General features: G+C 40.5%; 1 protein-coding gene across 5 annotated transcripts in view; it reads left to right on the forward strand.

The window, feature by feature from the left end:
* The first annotated feature begins 6,309 nt into the window (after positions 1–6,309).
* PTPRZ1 (protein tyrosine phosphatase, receptor type Z1) overlaps positions 6,310–23,398 on the forward strand; it is a 136,643-nt gene continuing 119,554 nt past the window's right edge. For 4 of the 5 annotated variants that reach the window (XM_027639559.1, XM_027639561.1, XM_027639560.1 and 1 more), the window contains exon 1: positions 6,310–6,715. In XM_027639559.1, coding sequence (XP_027495360.1) covers positions 6,658–6,715 — 58 coding nt within the window. In that variant the 5' untranslated portion in view covers positions 6,310–6,657. The remainder of the gene's footprint in view (positions 6,716–23,398) is intronic. The other variant, XM_027639564.1, reaches the window with a different exon arrangement.

Genomic DNA, 23,398 nt, shown 5'->3' on the forward strand with positions numbered 1-23,398 from the left:
CAAACAAATAAACAAAAAACTACCCAAACAAAAAAAATCTGTCCTTAATTTTCCAGCAATGAAGTGTTCCTACTATTTCACATACATTACTTGCAAACTGTTCTGTGCAGCACCACCAACAATGTTTACCCAAGCATGGTGATAATGATAAATTGTTCTGGGGATTTCATATCTATTGTACTTGTAGGTCAGCATTTGCTGTCAGAAGATCACCAGAGTCGCAAATGAAAGAGAAAAGAATTGATAAATGTGAAATCAGCATAAGAAATAATTTTTATTAGATTTGAGAATGTGCCAAAACAGCTTGCTTTTGGTTGGAATTGACATACTAAATCTCAGTTTAATGGTTGGTTCCAGGGAGATTTATTTATTTATTATTTACTATTATATGAGCTATTGTTAAAGCCTGCTGCATATGTAGGAACGATCCGTTTACTCTGCACGTTTGAGTGTATGTGTGCCTTTAACACATGCACTGGAGTTTTCCATTTTGGCATGATGTTTTTGTAAGTATACCTTTTGGTTTTATTTATCTGAACTTCCCGTCAGGATGTACGCTATCTTTAAAAAGAGGCAGCAGAAAAAGGGCCTTTTAAATGTCAACAGCACTGAAAGCAGTGCCTTATTCTGCAGTTACAGACTGAAAGTACTTTCTTCACTGGGACAGAAAATGTTTCTTTGCACTCCATAATGAGAGCTTTATTGGTGGTAAGAGCAGGAGGGGAAGGGGACATGAAACTGTAGACACAGCTCACTGTGTGGGTGATGGGAAAGATTGGGCTTCTTACGTGTCTCAAAGTGGAGGGCCAAATTCGGGGTCTGAGTAGGCTGTAGAGGAGCCTGGAGAGGCTTTGTACCATGCTATCACTGCTCCTGGCATTTAGGCAGACCCACTTCTACCTGGCTCTCCACAGAAAGATGAGCAAAAGTTAAACCCCCCAAGAGGTCACACTACCCTGTGTTTGGAGACTAGAAGGGAATTGAATGTTAAATAATTCACTCCTGTCCACTCTTCATTTATAATTTCAGGAGTTAGCCTTATCTGTCCCTGTGGGAAACTATTGTGTTGATAACAGGTGGGATAATATGCTAGTCTGGTCGTAGTTGTGTTTTCCCAGTTTTACAGTTATTAGTCCAATCAAAAATTAATAGGAATGTTAAACAGGAGTATGAAATATTATTTTCATTTTCTCTGTTGTTGCATAGCCAGAGGGAAAACAACCAAAAACCCACAGAGGTATATCTGTTTATCTAGAACACAGGAGGCGATTTGCAACTGGAGTAAGAGCATTTTACAACATGGCCATGGCTCTCTAAAAGCTGAAAACATAGGTAGAAACTCAGTCAGTGGTGCATCTTTCTTTACAGAAAGGTTTCATGCAGAAAAAAGAACAGCAACCTTCGTGAAGTATGTTGGAAACACTTGTTCACAACAGGTGTTCAATAGTGGGTATCGAGTAGTAGTGTTGAGTGCTACATAGCAGAGAGGTAAATTGTGATCATGAGGATGAATGAAATGAGCATGAAGGAAATGCAGACAAATTTGACTCAGTGCTCATGTACATACATATATATGTATATATATAAAACAAATCTTGTTCAAAGTTTGCAGTTCAGTCCATCATTGCTTTTTCCTAATGCTCTGGAACCACTATATTGGCAAATTCTTCAGGAGACTTAGCAAGGGGTAGCTGTTTTGACATTGAACAAATCAGTTAAGTACAGATTGGTTTTTCCAGAAGAGACAGAGCTTGTAAAGAGATGTGAGTTTTATTTCACAATCAGCTGACGAAGCTGGCAGAAACAGATATCTAATATTTCTAGCCTACAAACCTTTCATTTAGATCATTTGCTTTGCCAGAAGACATGGTGTTGAAGCCTTCTCCATGGCTAGGCCAGACAGATAGCTGTCTGAAAAAACAGGTTTAAACCCTGCTTTCTTTAGTGCATCTAACAGTTCAGCTTTTTTCAACTGCTCCTTACTGAGAAGTAAAACAGACTTTGTCTCTCGCCCAGCCCTTCCCAGAGTCTGATGGCACCTGGCTGCTATCGAACTGTGAAGTTTGGATCTTTTTCTGAGAAGAAAATATACACATCTACCATCTTTGGGTTTAGCTTTGAAAAGCAGTTTAGTTACATCTGTTTAGCAATGGGACAAATAAGAGTTTCAAAGTCACCCTTTTTCTTGTTTTTCTGTGCTCTTTGAGGCAACTGAATTCAGAAAGTAATGCTTCAGACCAATTTTAAAAAGTGAAAATAACACTAGATGGAGTGTAAAAAATAGAACTCACTTAAAATATGGAAGAATAGGAAGGAAGGAAGGAAGGAAGATAGAAGCTGCATGTAAACTCCAAGAAGGATTTGACAAATATAAAAGACAGCATTGAAAATGAAAACATTTCCCACAAGAGAGGAAGATAAATGCAACAAGAATTGACACTATTGCAAAAAACCCCTATAAGCATTGAAAGTAAGCTAGGAAAAAGAAAAAAAAAAGCTGAAGGAGAGGTGGAATGACTCACCATGGAAATTAACAACATTGTCACAATACAAAGGAAAATACAGTTTCAACACTGAGAAAAAGTTCATTTAGACTGAGGAAAAAATTAAACAATTGATAAAAAGAGCAGATTTGAAGAAAATATTTAACATCAGGTGAGAAAAGAAAGTTGAACTAAAGAAATTTAAAAAAAAAAAGTGAAAGGCTTATCAAGAGGGGAAAACATTAACACAGTAACTAAACAGGGACCAGTTTCTCATTAAGATTTGCTAATATTCTGTAAAAGTACAAGTATATCATTACAATATTTTGTAATGAAAGAGCAACTTTATGTAAGTCCACTAAAAATTTACTGTATGGTATAGCAAAGAAAATAAGTCATATTTTCATTGCTAAGTCATCAATAAGAATAGTTTTAAAGAAACAGAAATCTGCAATGCTAACTACAAGTCCTTTCCATGTCTGCTTGCTACTTAGTCATGTTGTGGGTTATTTATACTTCATACAGGAGAGAGGAAACAGTAAAACAAATCATGTTTTTAGAGTTAGTGAATTATTTTCTTGACAGATTTATTTCCAAATTAATTTCTGTGAATTTGGCTTGTCACAGTACAAGTTAGAACATCTTTTCCTGACAACTGAAAGCAAAGATGAACAGTGTCACCCTACCACAGCCAAGTATTTTCTAGGCTATAGAGAGCTTTCTCACCAACCATTCTTCAGTTCAAGAACCAGAAGGGATTTGTAGTACCTGGCCTCTGTCCTGTGTCTTTTCTAAATCACTGACATCTGTTCAAAGCAGGTGTAAAGTATTATCATATAAGAATATTATAAATTAATTTTTATTCTGACCAGGTATGCACACACTAAAAGGCCAGAGACAAATCTTCTAATCCATCCTTATTATCTCTGCGTTACAGCCCATAAAACTGCAGATGAGTTGCTTAGTGCAGACATTTGTGGTCACATTTTAAGGAGAGTAAATTTGTGATGTAAAGGTTTGAAATTATGGAGAGTCTAACATATTCACTGGTGATCTGTTCTAAATGTTTATCATTCACCTTGTAAAACATTGTTGTGTATTACCTACTGAAAGTGAAAGTTAACTCTCAGCATAATGACCATGTCAGGTCCAGATTCTCTCTGTGTAATAATTTACTGTGGAAAACTAGGAAATACTTGTGCCATCTGTGAATGCTGTGCTTGTCCTTCAGTGTGGGTGTGTTCACGATGGGTAACTTGTTCATTGCACAAGTGAAAGGGAATACTTAAAGAAACCCTGTAAGGAAGCGAACACATTGAACTAAAGCTTTTCCAGCACCTGAAAAATTAATTTTCAGGTAACTATGTTAGCAGCTGTTAAGAGGCAATCCTTTAGCCTTGTCAGAGAGTCTTTGGCCACAGCTGAGCACCTGATGATTAAAAAAGCACCAAACTGCTCAAAAGTTGGTCCCAACAAGGATGGAGGAGGAATATGGAAGTTACTGCAAATTCATGTGTACTTAGAAGCAACACAACTGAGTTATGTCTACCTACCAGCTTGAGAGAAAGCCAAGCACACATTACCGCAGTACTTCAAGCACTGGCTTTATACTGTATATTATAATAATACCTACACATTTTGCTATGCAATATTGTATTATTCTTATTCCTACTGAGAAACTAAACGAATTGCAAAATGGGATTGGAGTTGGAGTTTGTCTCAAATATATTATCTATTTGTATTAGTATCTTGTCTTGTATATGTGTATCAGTGTGTTTGTGCATGTTTGCATGTGTATGGGTTTAGAAACCATTACAGTTGTTTCCTGGCACTTAGGCTCTTTCAATAACATGAAAATCAGCTGACTAAAATCTTTAACGTTTTCCCTAGGACAATCCTAAAATAGTTTTTTATTGGTAGAGCTCAGCACATGGAACTTGTTTCTTCCTGTGTCCGTTTAACAAGAACTGTCACTCAAAGTTAATCCTTCTCCTAATGAACCAATTTCTATTGTATTTAAATTCTGTAGTACTCTGAAAGATGCTGGCCTTGCATAAGAAGACACAACGACAGCCTGCTTTCCAAATACAATCGACTGCTTGAGCATCTCGGCACTTCCTCCTCTAACTTTTGTTCAGTCAGGAATTTCCAATTTGCTTCATGTCAAGATACCTCATAATGTACCAAACAGCCAGGTAGAGCATGTGGACCTTGAAATGTAAAATTGACACAGGACGGGGTTTTTTGTTTAAATTGAAGGACAAGCTGATAGATGCAGCTCCTGTGTCTGAGGACTGAGAGGCTCGGTAGAGCAGGGTACCTATAAAGCACCAAGCGTTTTTACACTTAAGTTGCCCAACATTAAAAGTCGCATCACATCCTTGCAGAGTAGACCGTTTCCCTCGGATGCAAACAGTATCACAAACACAGAGACCATTCACACGGCTCCTGGGCTGCACTTCGGCGGGTCTGTGATGAAGCTGAGGACCGTGTGTGCCATCTTACGCTCCCAATTCCTCTCGTGTTTGCCAGGGATGTTTGCATCTCAAGAGGGATCGGCTCGGCGCGGGAAGGCCGTGGGAAAGCAGGTGCAGCCCAGGAGGCAGGGTGCCCGCTCCCGCTGGATTACGGTGTGCTCAGGGTTGGGGTCTCGGCCGGGGCTCCGCACAGGACCCAGTCGTGTCGCTCTGCATCCCCCTGGCCCAGTGTCCGCCCCGCCTCCCGCATTTCCCACCACGGGGGATCTGGTGTTTGTCTGCCTTCATTTTTCACTTCTAGTTTTGGTGGGGTTTGCATTCTTTTCTTTCTGGTCTTGTTTTGACTTCCCGCAGAAACGGTGCCAGTGCCTGCGTCCTGACCCACTTCTCCGGCAAATAATGATATTCCGCCGCTCCAGCCCCTTCCCCCGCTGACCCTCCAGTTCCCAGGCATCACGCATCCCCTCCGCTTCCTGGCGCGGGGAGCAGCCAGTGAACGGCACCACCTTCCAGGCGGCTGCGATCGCAGCCCCGCCGGTGCCCCGCGCCCGTTCCCACGGTAGCGCCGCGGTGGGGAGCCGCCCCGAGGCCATCGCTCCCGAACGGGGTTTCTTCCCCGGGGGGCTGCTGGGCTCCGCGTCCCCGGGGTCGCACGGACCAGCCCCGCACCTCGGTGACCTCCGAGACCCCAAGAACCCCACACTCCCCCTCCCCGCCTCCGCCTCGAAATAAACTTTTCTTCCCACGCCGAGGGGACGCTGGCGGTGTCCCGGGGGCTGCCCCCGCGCGGAGCCGCTCTCCCCCCGCCAACGCCGGAGCTGCGGTGGGGTTCTCGATCCCCCGGCCGCGCTCTGGTCGCGGTGGCGTGAACCCCTCCCGGCCCCCCGTTCCCTCTCTGCAGCCGGCTGACGGGGCGGGGGGGGTCTGACCCTCCTGCCCTCGGGGCGCGCCGTTGCAGTAGCCCGCGCACAACACCCCTCCCGCACCCGCACACACACATCCGCACGCACATCCGCACACACACATCCGCACGCACACCCGCACACACACTGACACACCGACACACACACACCGACACACACACCCCGACACACCGACACACACACTGACACATCGACACACACACACCGACACATCGACACACACACACCGACACACCGACACACACACACCGACACACACACCCCACCATACACCCCACATACACACGCACACAGGCGCGCGCGCGCGCACACGTGCGCGCCCGCCCAGCGCGGTCTCCGCCCCCCCGCGCGCACACACACACGACATACACACGATACACACACACACACACACACGATATACACACACGACATACGCACACACGCGCGACAGACACATCAAGCGCACACCCGCGCACACGCACCCGCACACCCGGGCACACCGCAAGCCCCGCGCGCTCCCCCGCAGCCGCTCGCGGCCCTCGCCATGCGCTGAGGGAGCCGCGGCCCCGTCAGCTCCCAGTGCCGCCGATCCTGCCAGCTCCCAGTGCCGCTGATCCCGCCCGCCCGCGGCGTGGGGGCGGCCGCCGGGCGCGGCCGCGGCGCGGAGCCGGCTCCCCGCGGGCGAGAGGTGCAGCAGCCCGCGGAGGCAGCGGGCGGGCAGGAGGCTGAGAGGCATCTGGGCAGGCAGACAGGCAGGCAGGCAGTCGGGAGGAGACGAGGAACGATTTGGACATGCTCATTCTCGGGCGCTTGGTTGCCTGCATCCAGCTCGTCTGTATCCTCAGAGTGGGTGAGTGATCTTTGCATGAATTCGTCTTTGGGCTTCGGAGCAACTTTTCTCCTCGGGCTCCGGTGGGTTTTGCTCCTTCTCATCCCTTTTGATTAGAGCTGCAGGCGCAGTCCCTGGTTGTTCAACATCTTGAAAACACGCTGTCGACACCACGGGTGGGAGCGTTTCCTCTACCCCTTTTACCTCAGCCGCCGGGCTCCGCAGATGCGCGGTACCCCACGCCACCCCCGGCGGCGGCGGGCTGCTCTGGGGGGGCTCCCCAGCCCTCCCTGCCCCGGCTGCCCCAGCGCGCCCCGCCGAGCCGCTCCCCGCCGAGCCCTCCGCTGGGGTCCGGTCCCGCCAGACTGCCCGCACCGCCGGGGGAGGGAGCGGGTGTGCGCCGGTGGCAGGAGAGAGGGAGAGAATCCCTGCCCAGCAGTGCTGACATCGAGCTTCTCCGGGGACGTGGGATGTGGGATGTTACTTTAGGCTCTCTCATGAGCAGTTCCGAAGAGAACTGGGGCTGGTGCAAAATGTCACTCCAAAAAAATACTCGTTTTCCGAGAACAGGCAACGTCGGTGATTGCTCTAAACCATGCGAAATACTAGTCGTTCATTCACGTGGGACCACGCATAGAGAATATGGATTCATATATAGATTTTAGTGGGACTGCTTACATAACCACATTCATTTTCAGCTCATGCAGATCTGTGCAACTGGAATGCATCCTAAAAATCATGCAGTGCTCTGTTTTACATTATAAGCGGCATGAGTGAGTTGGTGCTGTTATAAGTGCTCTCTTCAGTACTTTCTCAAATACTAGGAGCTTCAGTGGCGGGGCTTATATCTTACTGGATGATCGTTTTGAATTTATAAGGTTTTATCGAATAGATCACTAGATAATACTAGTTGACTGCTTGTATTTCAATATGAGGAACTTGGGAGCTTCAGCTCCTTGTGTACAAAACCAGTCTTACAATAGGTCTGTGATGATAAAGTAGGCACTAACCTACATTTGTCACCCAATAGGTGGTGCTGCATCTGAAACCATGCATCTCTATAAACAAAGATCGGGGTTAGGTTACTCGGAGTGAAAACAATTTCGTACCAAGTTCTGCTAGTTAGCAAAAACTGCTTTTTAAAATTTAGTCACTTGAAAAATATTTTTACTTCCTTTCAGAAAATACCGTGGAATGGTTCAACTATAAATGCGATGACTGTAACTGACCTTCAGTTAAAATGTATGATCCTTGTAAGGGCATTAGTAGCATTTTAATGTTGCTTTTAGACTAACCTATTTCTAAAAACAGGGTACTTAGTCCAATATAATTCTCTTATACTAGTTCAGCAAAGAATGGCCTGTCATAAAACTTTTGATAAGTTTTCATAATGTCTTTCTTACACTGCCAACCTGTTTCGTAAAATCAAAGGTATTCCCAAGGCTGTCTAAAGGAAAAAATATAGCAGGTGATTTTATATGAGTTTGAGAACAGATCAAGTATACCATGATATGATATAAAATCAAATAATATGATACAACTCAATTCAATTTTGGAAAGAACTTCCCTGTTCCAAGCCTACCACACTGGAAGCAATGGAAGACATAAACATAACTTTCATAATGAAATCTCTTTTTTAATAATTTCATGTAGCATCTTATTAGAAATAAGATGATTTTATATAATGTACTGTGCATCTGTAGGTTATATTTATGAATTTAGAAGAATCTGGCAGGGTAGGAAAAGGTCTTTTACTCACACATGAGGTATAAATGCAGCTACTTTTTGTTTCTCTAGACTGATACATTATTGTTTTCAAACCTGACCTGAAGAGGACCCCTGTTCTAGATGTGATGGATTAATTGTTCTCAATGGTGCATCATTCTGAAGACTCATGAGCTAGACTGCTCAGTGTGTCCAAGAGCATGATTGTTCCCAAGCATGAATACCCTGTGCAGGTTATTAAATTAATTGGATCAGATGTCATTTGAATATGTTCCTCTTTGAATATCTCTCCATAACTAAATATGCTATAATGTGATAGCATTAGCTCATAGAAACAAATATTTTGTTAGAATTCTGATATTATTTCCTTTTGTGGTCGGGTTCTTTTTCCCAGAAAGTACAAAATAAATTATTGCATACTACCAGTGGATGGTTCCAGTGGCTTGGTGAGAGAGAAGAACTGGGTTGGACTATTTGGCTTTACCATCAAGTATTTCTGGTAGAGAACAAATCAAAGCCAGGGCTCTGTGAATGGATTTTTGCTGGAGAGCATGGCAGTCTACCTTTGCATTGTGGAGCCTATACTTACTAGTTGGAGGCTGATCAATGTGTAGGTCCCAGCCTCGTTTGCTTGTAGTTTCAAAAAATGTTGTTGAGTCCTCAGCTGGTCACGTTCAGAGCTTTATAGGTGGTCCTTTCTAATGAATCTGTTTGGGAGACTTGCTGGTGCCTTTGGAAGATTCATCGGGAGAATCTGTCTCATGTTTGGAAAAGAGAAAGCAGTCAAGTCAGGTTCACTGAAGAATGAACTATTAGAGCAGATGGATGCAAAAAGCTCGTGGGAATGACAAGACAGTGACAGTTCATTCTCTTTTACCGAAGAAATGCTCAGGATCTCGATTCTAATATCCCTGCTGAGATATGAACAGCACCTTCCTTCGCAGTGTTACTGAAGCCAAGTAACTTGATTACATCAAGTACTGATGTAATTATTTATGGAACAGGGTATTATCTGAGTATTCTCAGTGAGTGCCATTCAGTGAAGTTCAATGGAGCTACTTGTAGAGTGAGATGCTATTCAGTCACAAGTAAGGGCTTGTGAGAAATCCTATGCAATTGTTTGTGAATGCCGCTGTAGTTAGAGAATTCTTATTAAGTTCTTTCTCTTATTAAGACTAAAGGGGAAAAAAAACCCTATGTGGACAATTCACTTGTTTTTTTACATTATTATTTTAAATGAGAAATTTATGAAGCTATAATCTTCAGCCTGCATAAGTTTCAGGCTGGAGATATTCTTTGAAATTCTGCCCTGGCTTATTAATGTGTTCCATATAACCTAAAAGTCAATGAGGTGTGCTGTTTTTGTGCCTTTTGTCTCATTGTGCCTATGGAAAAAATATCTGGAGTCTTTTCAGTAAGTAGGGTATTTATGAATCTGTGTAGGCAAGAAAATGTTAATAGAAAAAGGAAGATGTTTTAACAAATTGCACTGTAATTGTGGCTAAATTTGAGTCAAAGTGGTGTAAATATTTAGGCAAGAGTTAAAAATATTCCCTGCTCTTACTACTAGCAAAATATATGAGTAGTTTCTCCAAATAATGTAAAAATTGTCTCCAAAATTAGCTAGTCTTCATCTTACTACTATCACTGTGTGACCTCAACCAGGGTTTTCCCTTTCAAAATGCAACTAATTAATGTTTGAATTGTTTAATTAGTTGTGTCTCTGTTTAATTTCTCATTATCTAGAAAAGATCTCTCCCTTGTTTTTAGTTTGTTTCTGGCATCCCTGTACCATGACTTTGTTTGCACAAAAGTAGTAACATTTCCCTAAATATTCTAATTTTTCTTATACAACTGGCATCAGGACTGTATTTCCAAGCTAGCAGACAGCATGCATCTCACTATCAACGTGAAAGCAACTTCTCTGCGCTCCTTACTGGATGGTCACAACTAATAACAACGAGGATCTAAAGGACAGCACCACTTTAGCTTCCTAAATCCAAACATGCTTTTTGTTCATTCTCAGGTCCACGTGTTTAGATTCAGTAAGCCCTTAGACTGTTAAAGGACTATGGAATCAGATCCTTCTTTTTTTCACTATTTTGACATTATTTTTGTAGGCCAGTTACTTGGCACACTCAAAACTGAATTACATCACAGTAGTATAACTGTATATTATTTCTAGTGCTTTAGCACATTTTACACTTAAGATTATATATTCCTGTGAATGATGATACATAGCTCCTAAGGAGAAATTTAGTACTGCAATGTCTAAAACAAAAGAGCTAAAACAAAAAATAAGAATTTTAGGACCAATTAATTTTGTATTTTAACCATCTATATTATGACCATATATATGTTACGCATTTTTATACCAGAGAGATTTATATATACCAAAATCTAAATATAAAGTATGGATTTATTTTAGGTTCAAATACTGGCAGGTATGAAAACTTGTGCAGAAATGAATGACCTTTTCAAATTAATGTAAGTGAGCCAAATATTTACTCAGCACACTAGTCTGTAGGACATATCTAGAATAGTTAAAGCTGTAGTTTCCAGTGTTGAATCAATACAATTTGTAAGGAGAGTTTTCTCAGCTGTATTTGGCCTTACTTCCCCTTTGAATGCACTCTTCTATCTGAATTTTTGGCAAGAAACTAAATAATATATGTAAAAAATAAGATGGTAATTTGAAACTATTATCATTACAATTTGTATTGTAAATTAGGATGTTAATTTATGAATGTAGGCACTTGTCCATTTCTTAGAGAAGGTGATTTCCTTGATTTTCAGTGCTCATCAGTTAAGTGGCCACTTCCCACTATGAGTTCTCTAATTAGGAATTTTAGGGTGAACAGATTCTGTTCTTTTGCTGAGAATTTCAATTCCTCTTCAAATGTGCTGTGGTTCTCAGTATTCCCTGTAAGGCCTGGAAGTCTGTGGCAGTTCCGGAGCCCTCCACTCCTATTTAACAGCTCGATTCTCACAGCTTCGTGCACCATTTATGTGGCTTTCCTGTACGAGACATCCTTTGGCTATTCAGGAAGCTTCTTTTCCCATAAAGACAAAAGTCACCTTTTTGAATATGTGTCAAGCATTCTGTATTGGAAAGATGAATCTACAGGAAGAAAAGAACTTACAGTATTAAATAAACAGAATCCACTAAATGAAAGATAGCAAATATTTCAAAGAGGCTGGGACTATAAATGAAACTTGGCTCCAGCAGGTTGTTGAGGAACTTTTGGCAGCAGACTACTTTTGTAAGAAGGTATGGTGCAGGTTGCTTGTTGAGTACAAATTGCTAATGTTGGTCAATTCAGTCTCGAGGCTCAGGTGTAAATAAGTGGAGATTTTAGAAACAAAGTTTATTTTACCTATTTTGTATCACTGGCTGATATTGTTCCACTATCTGATAGAGGTGAAATAATAGACTTTTTAAGTAAAACAGGCACTGTGTGAAAATGTCATTTTCTAGATAAGGCATGCCTCTGAAAAACTCACTTTGCCTTCTACTTCTTGCCCATACTTGACTTCAGTTTTCTTTGATCCACCATAAGTCGCTATATTTTACCCTAAAAATCAGTATTTTTCATTACTAATTGAAGACCCCAGGAGCTACTATTTCAGTTAGCTAATTTCAGAAATCACTATTGTGGTAAAAGTCCTGTGGATGACAGAAGTACTGTCCTACATCTGATAAGGAAAGCTCAGCAGTGAAAGGAAAATGCCCATGGAACTTAGGTGTCCAAATCCAGAATTTTAGTCAAAAGATTCCCTGTCTCAGCTAACACCTTTCATGGTTTCCAGAGAAGCTTTCAGGCAGCTGTAGTTCTTCTTCTGCATGTGCCTTACCTGATCTTATTATGTGCATCTCAATGCCTCTTTACCACCAAAGTTTTATTGGGGTCTGAACCCAAATGTTCTTTCAGATGACTTCACTGATCCTTAAGTCAGTAAGACTTCCCTAAATAGATGCTGACAGAATCAGGTGTCTTAATCTGACTGCTGCTGCTACTTCTGTTTAGGACAAAGGACAAGGTGATGGCTGTGGTACCTTCTCATGTTGTTGCCCAATGAATGAAGCGTTTTACCGACACAGTCTAGAGAGAAGGCCTGTTCTGGGCTAAAGGGATTTGAAGCTACATCTCCTGACTCCATGAGAAAACTTTTCGTGCTTTTGGTTTAATATGAAGCATTTTAGCTTAAATTTTTAAAAATTTTCTAAAAAAAGTATTTTGAGAGTATACTGGACAAGATCTTGCAAAAGAAATCTATTGAGGTGCTGCTAAGCAGTCGGAAACCACAGCAGTTAGAACCCGAGAGAGTTTGCAAGAAAATTTTCCAGCGTATAAGTTTGCCTTTTTCTCACTGTTCCTTAAGCATCTTCTTTAGGCTTTTGGAGGCAGGACTCTGAATTGGTAGGATATTAAAGCAAGAGAGAAAATATGAGTTCTCATGCCTGCTCTACTCAGTATTTCATTATCTACTTGCTATTTCTTTATCTGTATCTACGTCCTTTATTATTCATTGCCTTTTCTCTGGTTGTGCTCTAGAAAGAGCAAGTTTTGCCCATTTCTTTAAAAGTCTGAGGTACTTATTTTCAGAAGGGAGTTCTAAGCTACACTTCTGAAGAATCCAACTCCCAAAGGTGGGTGAAGCTCAAATGTGTTTCCACCAACTCAGCATTTTACATCAGCTGTCCTGGGCAGCTGAGTACCATTTGGGCAAGCTGGTTGCTTGTTACTGTACTCAGCTGCCTAGATCATCTAAAGACAGTGGAGCAGCCTGAACTTCAAGCCTCTGCCTAACAGGTGGGTAATCCAACTAAATGCCATCTTGCACCTGGACTTTTGTCTAGGTCAGGGCTATTGAATACATCATTTGCAAACCACCTTTGAATTCAACCGCTAAAAACCAGACTAGATTTGGTTTGGCTACTTGCCTTATAAAAAGCACTGTTTCTTTCTCTAGATTTTGACAGCATCCAATTAGACATACCAGGTAACATGGGTTTTTCTCCTACTACCCTTTATGCTTCACTAAACTTAGAGACTGTAGTTAGCTTGGAATTTTTCTCTGTGACATTGAAACATCAAAGATTCTACTGTGCAGATAGCATTCAGCAATTTACGTTTCTATATGAAGATATCAGGACTGCTCATCTGACTAGTGAGAGATTTCATTAAAAGTTTTCAGGAACAGTATATCTGTTAGTAATTTGGCTGTGAATTGTCATCCTCATTGCCGAAAGATTTCTGCTAAATATTGGATTGCCTGAAGGCCAAAGTATAAAGTTGTTAGCATTTTAAAAGGTATCCATCTTCACTGCCTTAGATATCTGTATGATGAGACAGAATAACAGTAAAGCAGTGAAGAGTTGTTTAAATGGTGACATTGAAAGGGCAAAATAAGAGACATCATAAGTACTTTTACTATGTTGAAATAGTGTTACAAAGATTTGTCTTCAAAATTAAGGACGTTGCATAAAAATAAATAAAATGTATTTTAGTGAAAGGAGATATATGTTTCTGTAAATTCCTTAACAGAATGTGACAAAGAATTCTCTACTCATTTAACATTTCCTTGGGAGTCATGATAAGTTCTTTGATCAGGACAGATTTTTTTGTTTTTTTTTAATAAGCTATCCAGGCCAAATTAAACTTTTCCTAAAGAAAATAGAAGGTTTTATTGAATTTGTTGAGATTTAGACTGGTTTGTATCGTAATTCTTCAGAATACATTTTTCGAAAAATAATGCTATCTTTTAAAGCTATCAAATCCCTTGAAAAGATAAATTTGTAATGTTCTGCAGGGGCAGCTTATGCTGAAGAAACTGAAAGATTTTTGAAAGCTAAAGCAAATATTTTGAGGAAAAATTAGGTCTTTAAAATCAGCTTTTAAAAAAATACTTGATTCTTCAATTGCTTTAGATGCTGAACTCCATAATATAAGCAGAAGTTCCCAAAACCAAAAACATCTTCTTGCTCAGACTAAATAGTTAATGATCAGAGCAACAGCTGGCTTTATAAAAGGGACCTAGTATAACTCCAGGCAGTTTGTCTTCCAGCTCCATCTGACCAATTACGTCTCATGTATTTCTAGCCATTTGGAAGTCATTTTGTTCCAAGTGTATGCCAGTTATTTCTGTCATTTTCTTTTGTAACTCTTATTCTAATAGGCACGTCTATCAAATACCTAACAAATTTGTCAGGTTGGGGCTTCCTGGAAGGCTCAGCAGCCTTCTGCCAGATTCTTGGAGCACTCCAGTTATGTGTCTGGGAGATTTCATGTTGCATGGTGCATTTGCCACACAACCCATCCACCCATCATCTGCACAGAGATTGGAGTGAGTCTTCTGTGATCTGTGCCTACCTTTTTCATTGTAATCTTTGAGTTTTAGTCACTAGCTTTGCATTTTATGTGTATGGCAAAGTTGCAGAAAAACTTGTTGTTTTGTTGTTTGATGGTTTGTTTGTTTTTTTTTTAACACTCCTTAAGTTTGTGTTAAAAACCCTTGTGTATCACTGTAGATCCACAGTTCACAGTAGTTACTTCTGCCTCATGTGTGTGGAAATGCGTATGAATAAATCCTGGATAAGCATCAAGGAGGAGAAGTTCCAGAAGATCTGTTTTAAGTTTTAGGATAGTGCTGACAAAAACCCAAATGCCTATAAACTGGCAATGCGCAAATTTAAGCTGAAAATTCGAAGAAAGTTCCTGGCCATTACAGCAGTGGAATTTTGAGAAATCTTTCCAGTGGTAGTAATAGGAGCAAAAAACCAACCTGATTTTTTGTAATCATGGAGTACTATGTTTTTTGTAAGATCCTGTGGCACCTGCAACAGGAGAGTACCGCATCAATGATCTAGTGGTCTCTGTCAGTAAGTACCATGGCACAGTTTCAACTGTGCTGAGTAAGAAAACTGAGAAGTGTGCACCTGGCTGTGCCAGCCAGCTGCCTGCTGAATCAACATAAAACAGTCATTCCTCATGATTTGTAAGCTGAGGTACTGAGGACTGAGTGCTTGCTTAGCATCTCGAGTACCACTCAGCATTTCAAAATGCACTGTGTAGTAAAATTTCATAAACCTATACAGAAAAAGAAATAAATATAAATTATATAAATAGGAGACCGTATGTTGTAAATACAATATAAAGTAGGGAGACTTAAAAATATATATTTTGTGTTTAATTATGGTATTTTGAGGCTGTGACTATTTTAAATAAGATTACTTGTACAAGAACAAGGTAAGAAACCTCCTTTAAAGAAAAGTATTTGAAATCTCCCATGGCACTGTATGACTTTAGGGGCTAGGGGTATAGTTCAAATACTAGCCATTTGAAAATCTTTGAGAACTGGCAGTGCTCTCTATCTCTCACCTGAGTGACATAAATCTCAATTAATTGTATTTCAGTGTCAAATTTTGCATGGCTGAATTCTGAGAGTATTCTCAGGTTTATCTGCCCATTTCTTGTTAATCCTTTCCATGTATCCCTCTCACATTCTTCTATAAAAGGTTTGGCCTCTCTGACAGCCCCATGAACTCTTTTCTCACCACGTGCACATTTCTCCAAAGACACAGACAGTTACATTTTAGTCTACTCATGTAAAATTTCTCCTGCAGCTTTGTAAAGGTTCTCCTTGTGCTTTCTGCACCCCTTTTAATGTATAATTCTTACGTATCTGATACAATTCCTCTTCACTATTTCTTCTTCCTTCTTCATTTGGGATGAAGAAAAAGAGATTTGTATTTTGCTTACTGCTTTATCTATATGGTAAAAAAAATAAAAATAAAAAAAATAAATCAATATAATAGGTATTAGAACTACCCAAACATGAGGTAAAAAATATAAATTCCTTATTTTGTTTCTCTGTGAATTCTATTTTCTGTACTGTTGTCTAATCACTTTCAAAGGTTTAGTTTTTGATATCTCTTGATGAGAGACAGAAAAGAGATTTTTGTATTTACAGTATATATATATTTGAGCAGAGTTCAAATCATTATTCAACAGAATTCATTCAGGAATACTTAGACTAAAAATTATTCTTTTAATCCATTAGTGAAAAATGCATCCATGAAGAATTCCCATTGATTATGCAAAGCTATCCTTTAAACGGAGTCCTTTTCAGTCTTTTCTGGTTTGTACCATCCACCGTGGGATTTGTAACATGTGAATCAGAAGATAAAACATGTTTCCACGTGGCAGTGGTAATCACTGTCTATATGAGAAGTTCCAACTTTTTTGTGTGAGGTGATAAGACTGTGACACAAAATCTTCTAAAGGTTTGCATAAGCAGTGTCTGTACTCGTGCAAAAGGAGGTTTAGATTAGATATTAGGAAAAATGTCTTCACTTAAAGTGTGGTCAAACCTGTGGCTGTCCAAGGAAGTGGCAGAATCATCGTCCCTGGAAGTGTTCAAATGAACATGTGGATGTTGCACTTGGGGACATGAGGAAGTGGTGGACTTCATGGTTGGACTCAATAGGTTAGAGGTCTAAGAAAAATGACAACAGGAACAGATATACCCTGTTCATTAGGAATATGTGCACATCTTAAATGATCTGATTAGCTTTAGCAATTATTAGGGTGTTTATTGTAGGAAAGGAGAATCGTCATATTAAAACAAATTGAAAGTGCAATTTAGAGCAGATTAAAAATACTCTTATTGCCCTGGTGAATGGAAGAAAACAGGTTCAGCTAAATCAGGTAAAGCTAATAAGGCAGTGATGCATAACAGATAGTTTCAGGCTACATGCAGTCAAGTGAAATACAGGGAAAATGTGTATGGAGCAGCCAGAAAATGTAGTCCTGGTTTTGGTGAATAAGGTAATATCAGTTAATCGGCTTTTTCTAATGTGATCTACCCATTCTATCATAACTGTAAGTGGTGCATTTGAATAAAACTGTAATCCATGTTTGTTTCATGAGTTAAATAATTCCTTGGATGTGCAAGAGCTTTTCTAAACGTGTGTAACTTAAATCTGCTGTTTCCTTGAAAGCAATGGGAAATTCAACCAACTCAGGGTATCTTTGTGATTAAATCAAATCAGAGGTTTTTTCACCGTGCAGCGGAACTCAAAATGCTGTGTTAGGTGTCCCACTTGGCACGTATAGGCACCTAGATTGGGATTGATAGCAGCCAGCATGCCCTGTGCTGGACGTGCGAGCTTGACTGGTAAAATACAGATCAGTGTGGATAATAGTGTAAAGAGATAGCTAACTGGGATGTGCCTCTCAGGGTCATGTATTGGGAATAACTATGCTGAAACATCTTGTTTAGATGGCCAGACCTGACAAAAAAGTGTTGTGGAATTCAGAATTGTTGATCTTACTACGCCTAAACCAGCTATAAGATGTTGATACTGGAGACTTATCATCATCATCTAATAAACAACATTTGCCCAAGAAACAGGAGATGGCAATTCTAAACCTTTCCCAAGTATGGAGGTTGAACCACAGATGTGGAGAGCTGTATGATCCACAGTCTGACAGAGCACAGCAGCTGAGGATGGGCAACACTGCTGCTCATACCCAGGCTGCAGACGGGAATAGTAGAAAAGTTTGAAAGAGAAAACCTAACTATCCAGTCTAATGGCTGAGACAAGGTGGTCCAGCACAGCAGTTTCAGGTGCTAGACTAGATTTTTGCCCTCCTTTCTTCACTGTGCCCTCACTATGCTGCTCTAGACCAGCAGCTACCACTGTGTGTGAGCAGCAAATCCCTGATCTCCTTCTTCTGCTGTTGCTTCCCACCATCTTCCCCCCCCCCCCCCCCCCCCCATCATTGTCACTGTGGTGGCAATAGGGCATCTCTCTGGTGAGATGGACACAAATGTGCATTTGGCATTTGGCTGCAGAGACAGCCTATATTGCTGGAAGGGCCACTCTATCTGTGACAGGCAATAGGAGTCAGGCCAGAAAATACATTCTGTAAGTTGGTTTAAAATTTCGGGTCAGCTGTTGGACCATGCTGTATTACGTCTTTCTGGGAAAGGAGTGAGACATGGGATTCCCGTGCCTGTTGGTTTGATTATTTCTTTTATCTAGCTGCTATCCAATGTAAAAAACACCAGGATTTCTGTTGTCTCCTGTAGTTTTGAAACCTGCTGAAGGATGCTGCTGTATCTTCTGGAAGGTCACTCTGGTGCTTATCTAGGTCTTCTGGGCATCTCTGAACAGTCACCTGCTTACCCTCCATGAAGTCTGTGCATCTTTCAGTCTTGGACTAGTTGCCGTTTTTTTTATGTTGCAGAAAGTGAACCAGTTAGGCACAAAAGTGCGCTTTATCTGTCCGAGAAAAGAACTGTGTTGCTATATCATTAGTCCGTGTAAGAAATGTATGCATTTGCACCACCCCTGTTGGAATAGCAGGAGGTTTTCTACCACAGGCAGGTATGGCAACCGAGTGAACAAGAGCTGCACTGTCCTGGAAGAAAATACAGCATGTGCTCCTTTTTGTAGAAAATCAGCTGCTTTAGATGGGATAGAGACAACAAATGCATTTCCCTGGTGAGTCACCAAGCTTCCACAAAGCCCGATATCTCCAAGGCTTTCAACTGAGGTGGAGTATATTACGCTGCTTGCAATACAGTCAAAACCTTAAAGGCTTAGTCAAACCTATAATTAATTAATGCTTCTATAAGACTTAGAAGATATAACTCACTTGATGAGCACTAGGTCTGTTGCTAATGATTTTAAATCTACAAAGCAACTTCCTAAAACCCGTTGAAATTGGCAATTATAATGTTCTGTCTTACACGGGAAAGCTTTTATCACTCCAGAGCAGGAAATAAATGCATGACTTAAACTGGAGAGATGCAGTGACAGAACAGCGTCAAACTGTGAAACACACTGCATGGCAGAAGGCCAGAGGAGGATTTGCTGTTGCTTGTTCCAAAACTTGATTTGAAGTAATTTCAGTGTTTCTATGTTGCATAAATGACTGTGAAAGTCCCAGAAAGTCTGTAGCTGCATGTGCTTATGGTCTGAAGATAAGACTTAATTGAAAAATTTTACTTTGATGCCCTTCATTTTTTTTTAATCCTGTGCAATTACAAGGCTACATTCTGACAGACCACTAGAAGTGAACTGAATGAAAATATTCTGACTTGTTCTGTCACAGATACTTAAATATGATTAAAAAAAAAGGAAAAAGATAAGATTAAAAAAAGTTATTAAAATGTGTCTGAAAACCTATTGTTTCCTGTTCAAGTGTAGGAATATTTTGTGGAGAAACTAATCAACTGCAGTCTAGAAGCTTGATTTTTGCCATGGTGCTTTGTGAGGGAAAAATGTGCGAAGCTATCTTCTGTGTTCGACTAGTGCTTGTTGTGGGTGCAGCAATGACAGCCACCAAACTGTTTCCCTAACTTATTCAATTTTTCATAAGGTCATTAAAATTTAAGAGGTTCTTTGGTATAAAGCAGTGTGGTGTTTGCTTGTAAATTTTATAAACTTCCTCAAATAACTTCCAGTTATTAATGTGTAGAAAAAGGGAAATAAGAACATTCTAAGAAAATAAAAAGGCATTAAAGAAAGACTCTGCTTTTAAGGATGTATGGATATTTTTAAGCAAGTGTAGTGCTGCCAGATGTAAATAATGTTGAAGACATTTTCAGAAACATTTTATTTACTTTGATTAATTGCATAATGAATTCTCCCTAGTAGATGTTTGATTAAGTGAAAAATACTTCAAGTTGCTTCTTGAAAGAGCAAATTTTATTGTAATGGTTTTATATCATAATAACAAAGTTACATCCAAGTAAAATGAGGGGAAAAAAGTCTATCTTACTACTTGTCCATAAGCTTTCCACTGAGTGATTAAAGTTAGCATTGTGCCCATTGGTACAGTACTGATATACTTCAGAAATTTTACAGACATTTGGGAAATCTATAGTTTATGAGAAATACAGCCATTTAAATTACACAATATACTTATTTCAATACATAGACAGATTAATCCTTTAAACGGGGTTTTACATGTCAGATATTTAAACAAAAATGAAATCTGCAGTTAAACTGTCATATGGAGATGCTGTATAATCAGGAAATTGCTATCATATATTATTTATGTATTGACATCTAAGTGCATCTGTCAGTGACCAGAGTTTCATTGCATAAGGTACTGTATAAACACAGAGCAGGAACATGACAGTTGCTCAAAGGAATTTAAAAATAAAATAATATACAGAAAGAAAAGCTGATAGGACAGAGAAGATAGGAGTTGCAGCTAAGAAAAAGTCATATATTAGTCAGTATAAAGAACAGTTGAGTTGGTGAAGCAGCAGTCTGTCCCATCTTTTCTAGCTATTCCTGTGAGTGCTGGTTTTCAAAGAGGTATTGAACAGATCTGTCTCAGTTCGTCATCTGTAAGCTAGAGGTAGTAATATTTTACTCAAAGGCATTTTGCGTGAACAAGAACTTGTTCACCTTTCTAACACTCTTTCAAGAGTGGAAAAGTTAGCTCCAAATCATATGTTATAGGGCAGTGTCCCACTGCAACAGTTATGCAGGGAGCCTTTGCAGCCTCTGTAGGATCCAGAGTGTGCGTGAGGACGGCTCCATTTGTAGTCACCTCCATTTGTACAGCCCCTTGTGTGCCATATAAGACTTAGGCAAAACTTAGAGGTGAGGAGAAGCATTCACCTGGAGACCTTATGTGTCCTCATGATTTTCATGATTCAATAGGAAACTGAAAATCGTGAGACCTTGGAACTGAACCTGGCAGACAGTATCAACTCAAGCATGTACTTTTACTTTCTTTGCCTCAGTTTTCTGTCTGCAAAACTGAGACAATATACCCATACTTTCTGATGTCAGTTCAGGAACAGAAGTGCTGTGTAAGTACTAGGGTGCACAGATAGTGCAGTGTGAGCCCTGGCATGTGAGGAGCTGAGGTTGTGCTGCTCTAGATGACAAGAGAGCCCTTTTAATATGAGCACAGCCTTCCTAATAGTGTATGACTTCACTTAGGTGAGACTGCATGTATATTTATTCCTGAAAACATGAGTCAAAACCGCTGATCCAAACATTTATCCTATGGTAGAGCCTCTCTGGTCATAATCCTGAGCAGAGGTTCTTACCATCTGTGACCCACTGGTACGAGGAACCACAGGCTGCAATAAGCTTCATGGTCCCAGCCTGAATGTCAGAATGGAGAAATGTAGCAAAATCAGGTAGGCATTTCCTCTAACATGTCACAAAAGGAACTATTATACTGAATGAGGATACCACTGATGTTATTTTATCTAATTGCTGTAATTTAGTGTTTATATGCTGTATAGCTAGACGTGTGGTAGGACAGTCATAACATGCTAAAAAGTTAGGTTTTCCTCATGTGTAGCAGTCAGTAAAACTTGGGCCCACGTCATGTTTGATGATAATAATAAAAATAATATTATCCTGTGTCATTCTTCTTGCTACAAAGGTGGGCATATGAGCATGGGTATAGGTTTGGTGGGTGTTGGCAGCTATTTTCAATTAGCTGTCATCTCAGTTCTACAAGGTCTTGCAACGCACACTGTCTAGGTGCTGAATCAGTGGGTACGGCTTTTCTCTCTTATGCCCTACATACTGCCAGGTAAAAAGGGACATGGGTCACCATTCATGCTTCACTGTTTGCTGCCAGTTACCACAGTGCGGTGTCCTAATAAATTCTTTGTGTCTCCAGTTCTGACTTCAGGGACGTGGTGCTGTGTATCCGTTACTTATAATTTAGATGTAAATACTGACTTTTAAGTTGTGACCACAAGGACAGGCAAGTACTGGCATGGGCAAAAGCTTTAAATTGCACAAGTGAGCAGTGTATAACAACCTATATTTCTTTCACTTTCTCCTTAAAAAAAAAAAATGTTAAAAATGAGTTGAAGGACCATTCCAGATTTCTGTTGTCTTCCAGCAAATGATGACTTATATGGGTAAAAGCAGTAAAAAAAGTGATGGGTCCTACTGACAAGAGAAAAAGACTTGATGGTAGTTTCCAGAGTAGTTCAGAGTTCATAGAAATCCCAAAGAGATTAAGAAAGAGGAAGAGAGCAAATTGAGGAAAAGAATAGGAAGAAAATAAAAAAAAAAAGAAAGGGAGAAAGAGGAAGGAGGGAGTGAAGAAGGAGGGGAGGAAGGAAGAAGAAAATTTATAAGTGAGACACATTTGGTGCTTGTGCAGCTTGTTTATCTCTTTTAATTTTGGTGCTGCTGCATTCTGCAACTACTTGCCATTTGTAACTACTAGAAAAGGAGGCTGGGGGAGTCAAATTACTCCTGCTGTAACTTTTACAGGCATCACATCACCAAACCCAGAGCGAAATGAAATGAAGTAACTCAACTCCAAGCTTTCAATATCAGGGTTTTTTTACAACTCTTTTCCCCATAGTGAGGAAAACGAAGAGGGTAATGCTACCAAATGTAGTTAAGTGAAGTTTATTGCAGAGCAATTTATGAGATGCTCATTTATCATAACAGAGAAAAAGGTAGCTCAGAGCAAGAGTTGAGGAGTCTTCATATTTTTTTTTTTTAAACAGGAATTGTTTATATAACTTCCTTGGCATCATCACCACAGTGATCTCTAAAAACACATAGGTATGTAATACTTCCAGCCAATACAAGATGAATCAGTTATAGAAAGATGCTTGTTGACACTTGCAAGGAGAAGTTAAGTGATGCAACAAGAAGAGCAGTGATGGGTTTGGGGAGGGAAGAGACACCACTGCCCTGCCCACTTACCACACTTGCACACTGCCTTGGCCTTTGAGGCTCTCCCTCAACCCCTCTTCTCTTCTCCTGCTCATAGGGAACCTTATGTGCTCCTCTTCCCCTCCTTCTCTTCCTCAGTTCCACATCTGGATGTGACCCAGATTTCCCTTCAGAAAGTCCTGCTCTTCTGGAGACATGGAGAATTCTTGTCTGACAGGGTAGAGGGAGTACTGCAAAGCAGATTCTGAGTGATTGTCACTCACTGCCTATGACGAGTATCCATA

The sequence above is a fragment of the Corapipo altera genome, unplaced genomic scaffold, assembly GCF_003945725.1.
Source record: "Corapipo altera isolate COAL_440 unplaced genomic scaffold, ASM394572v1 1b, whole genome shotgun sequence".
NCBI lineage: Eukaryota > Metazoa > Chordata > Aves > Passeriformes > Pipridae > Corapipo > Corapipo altera.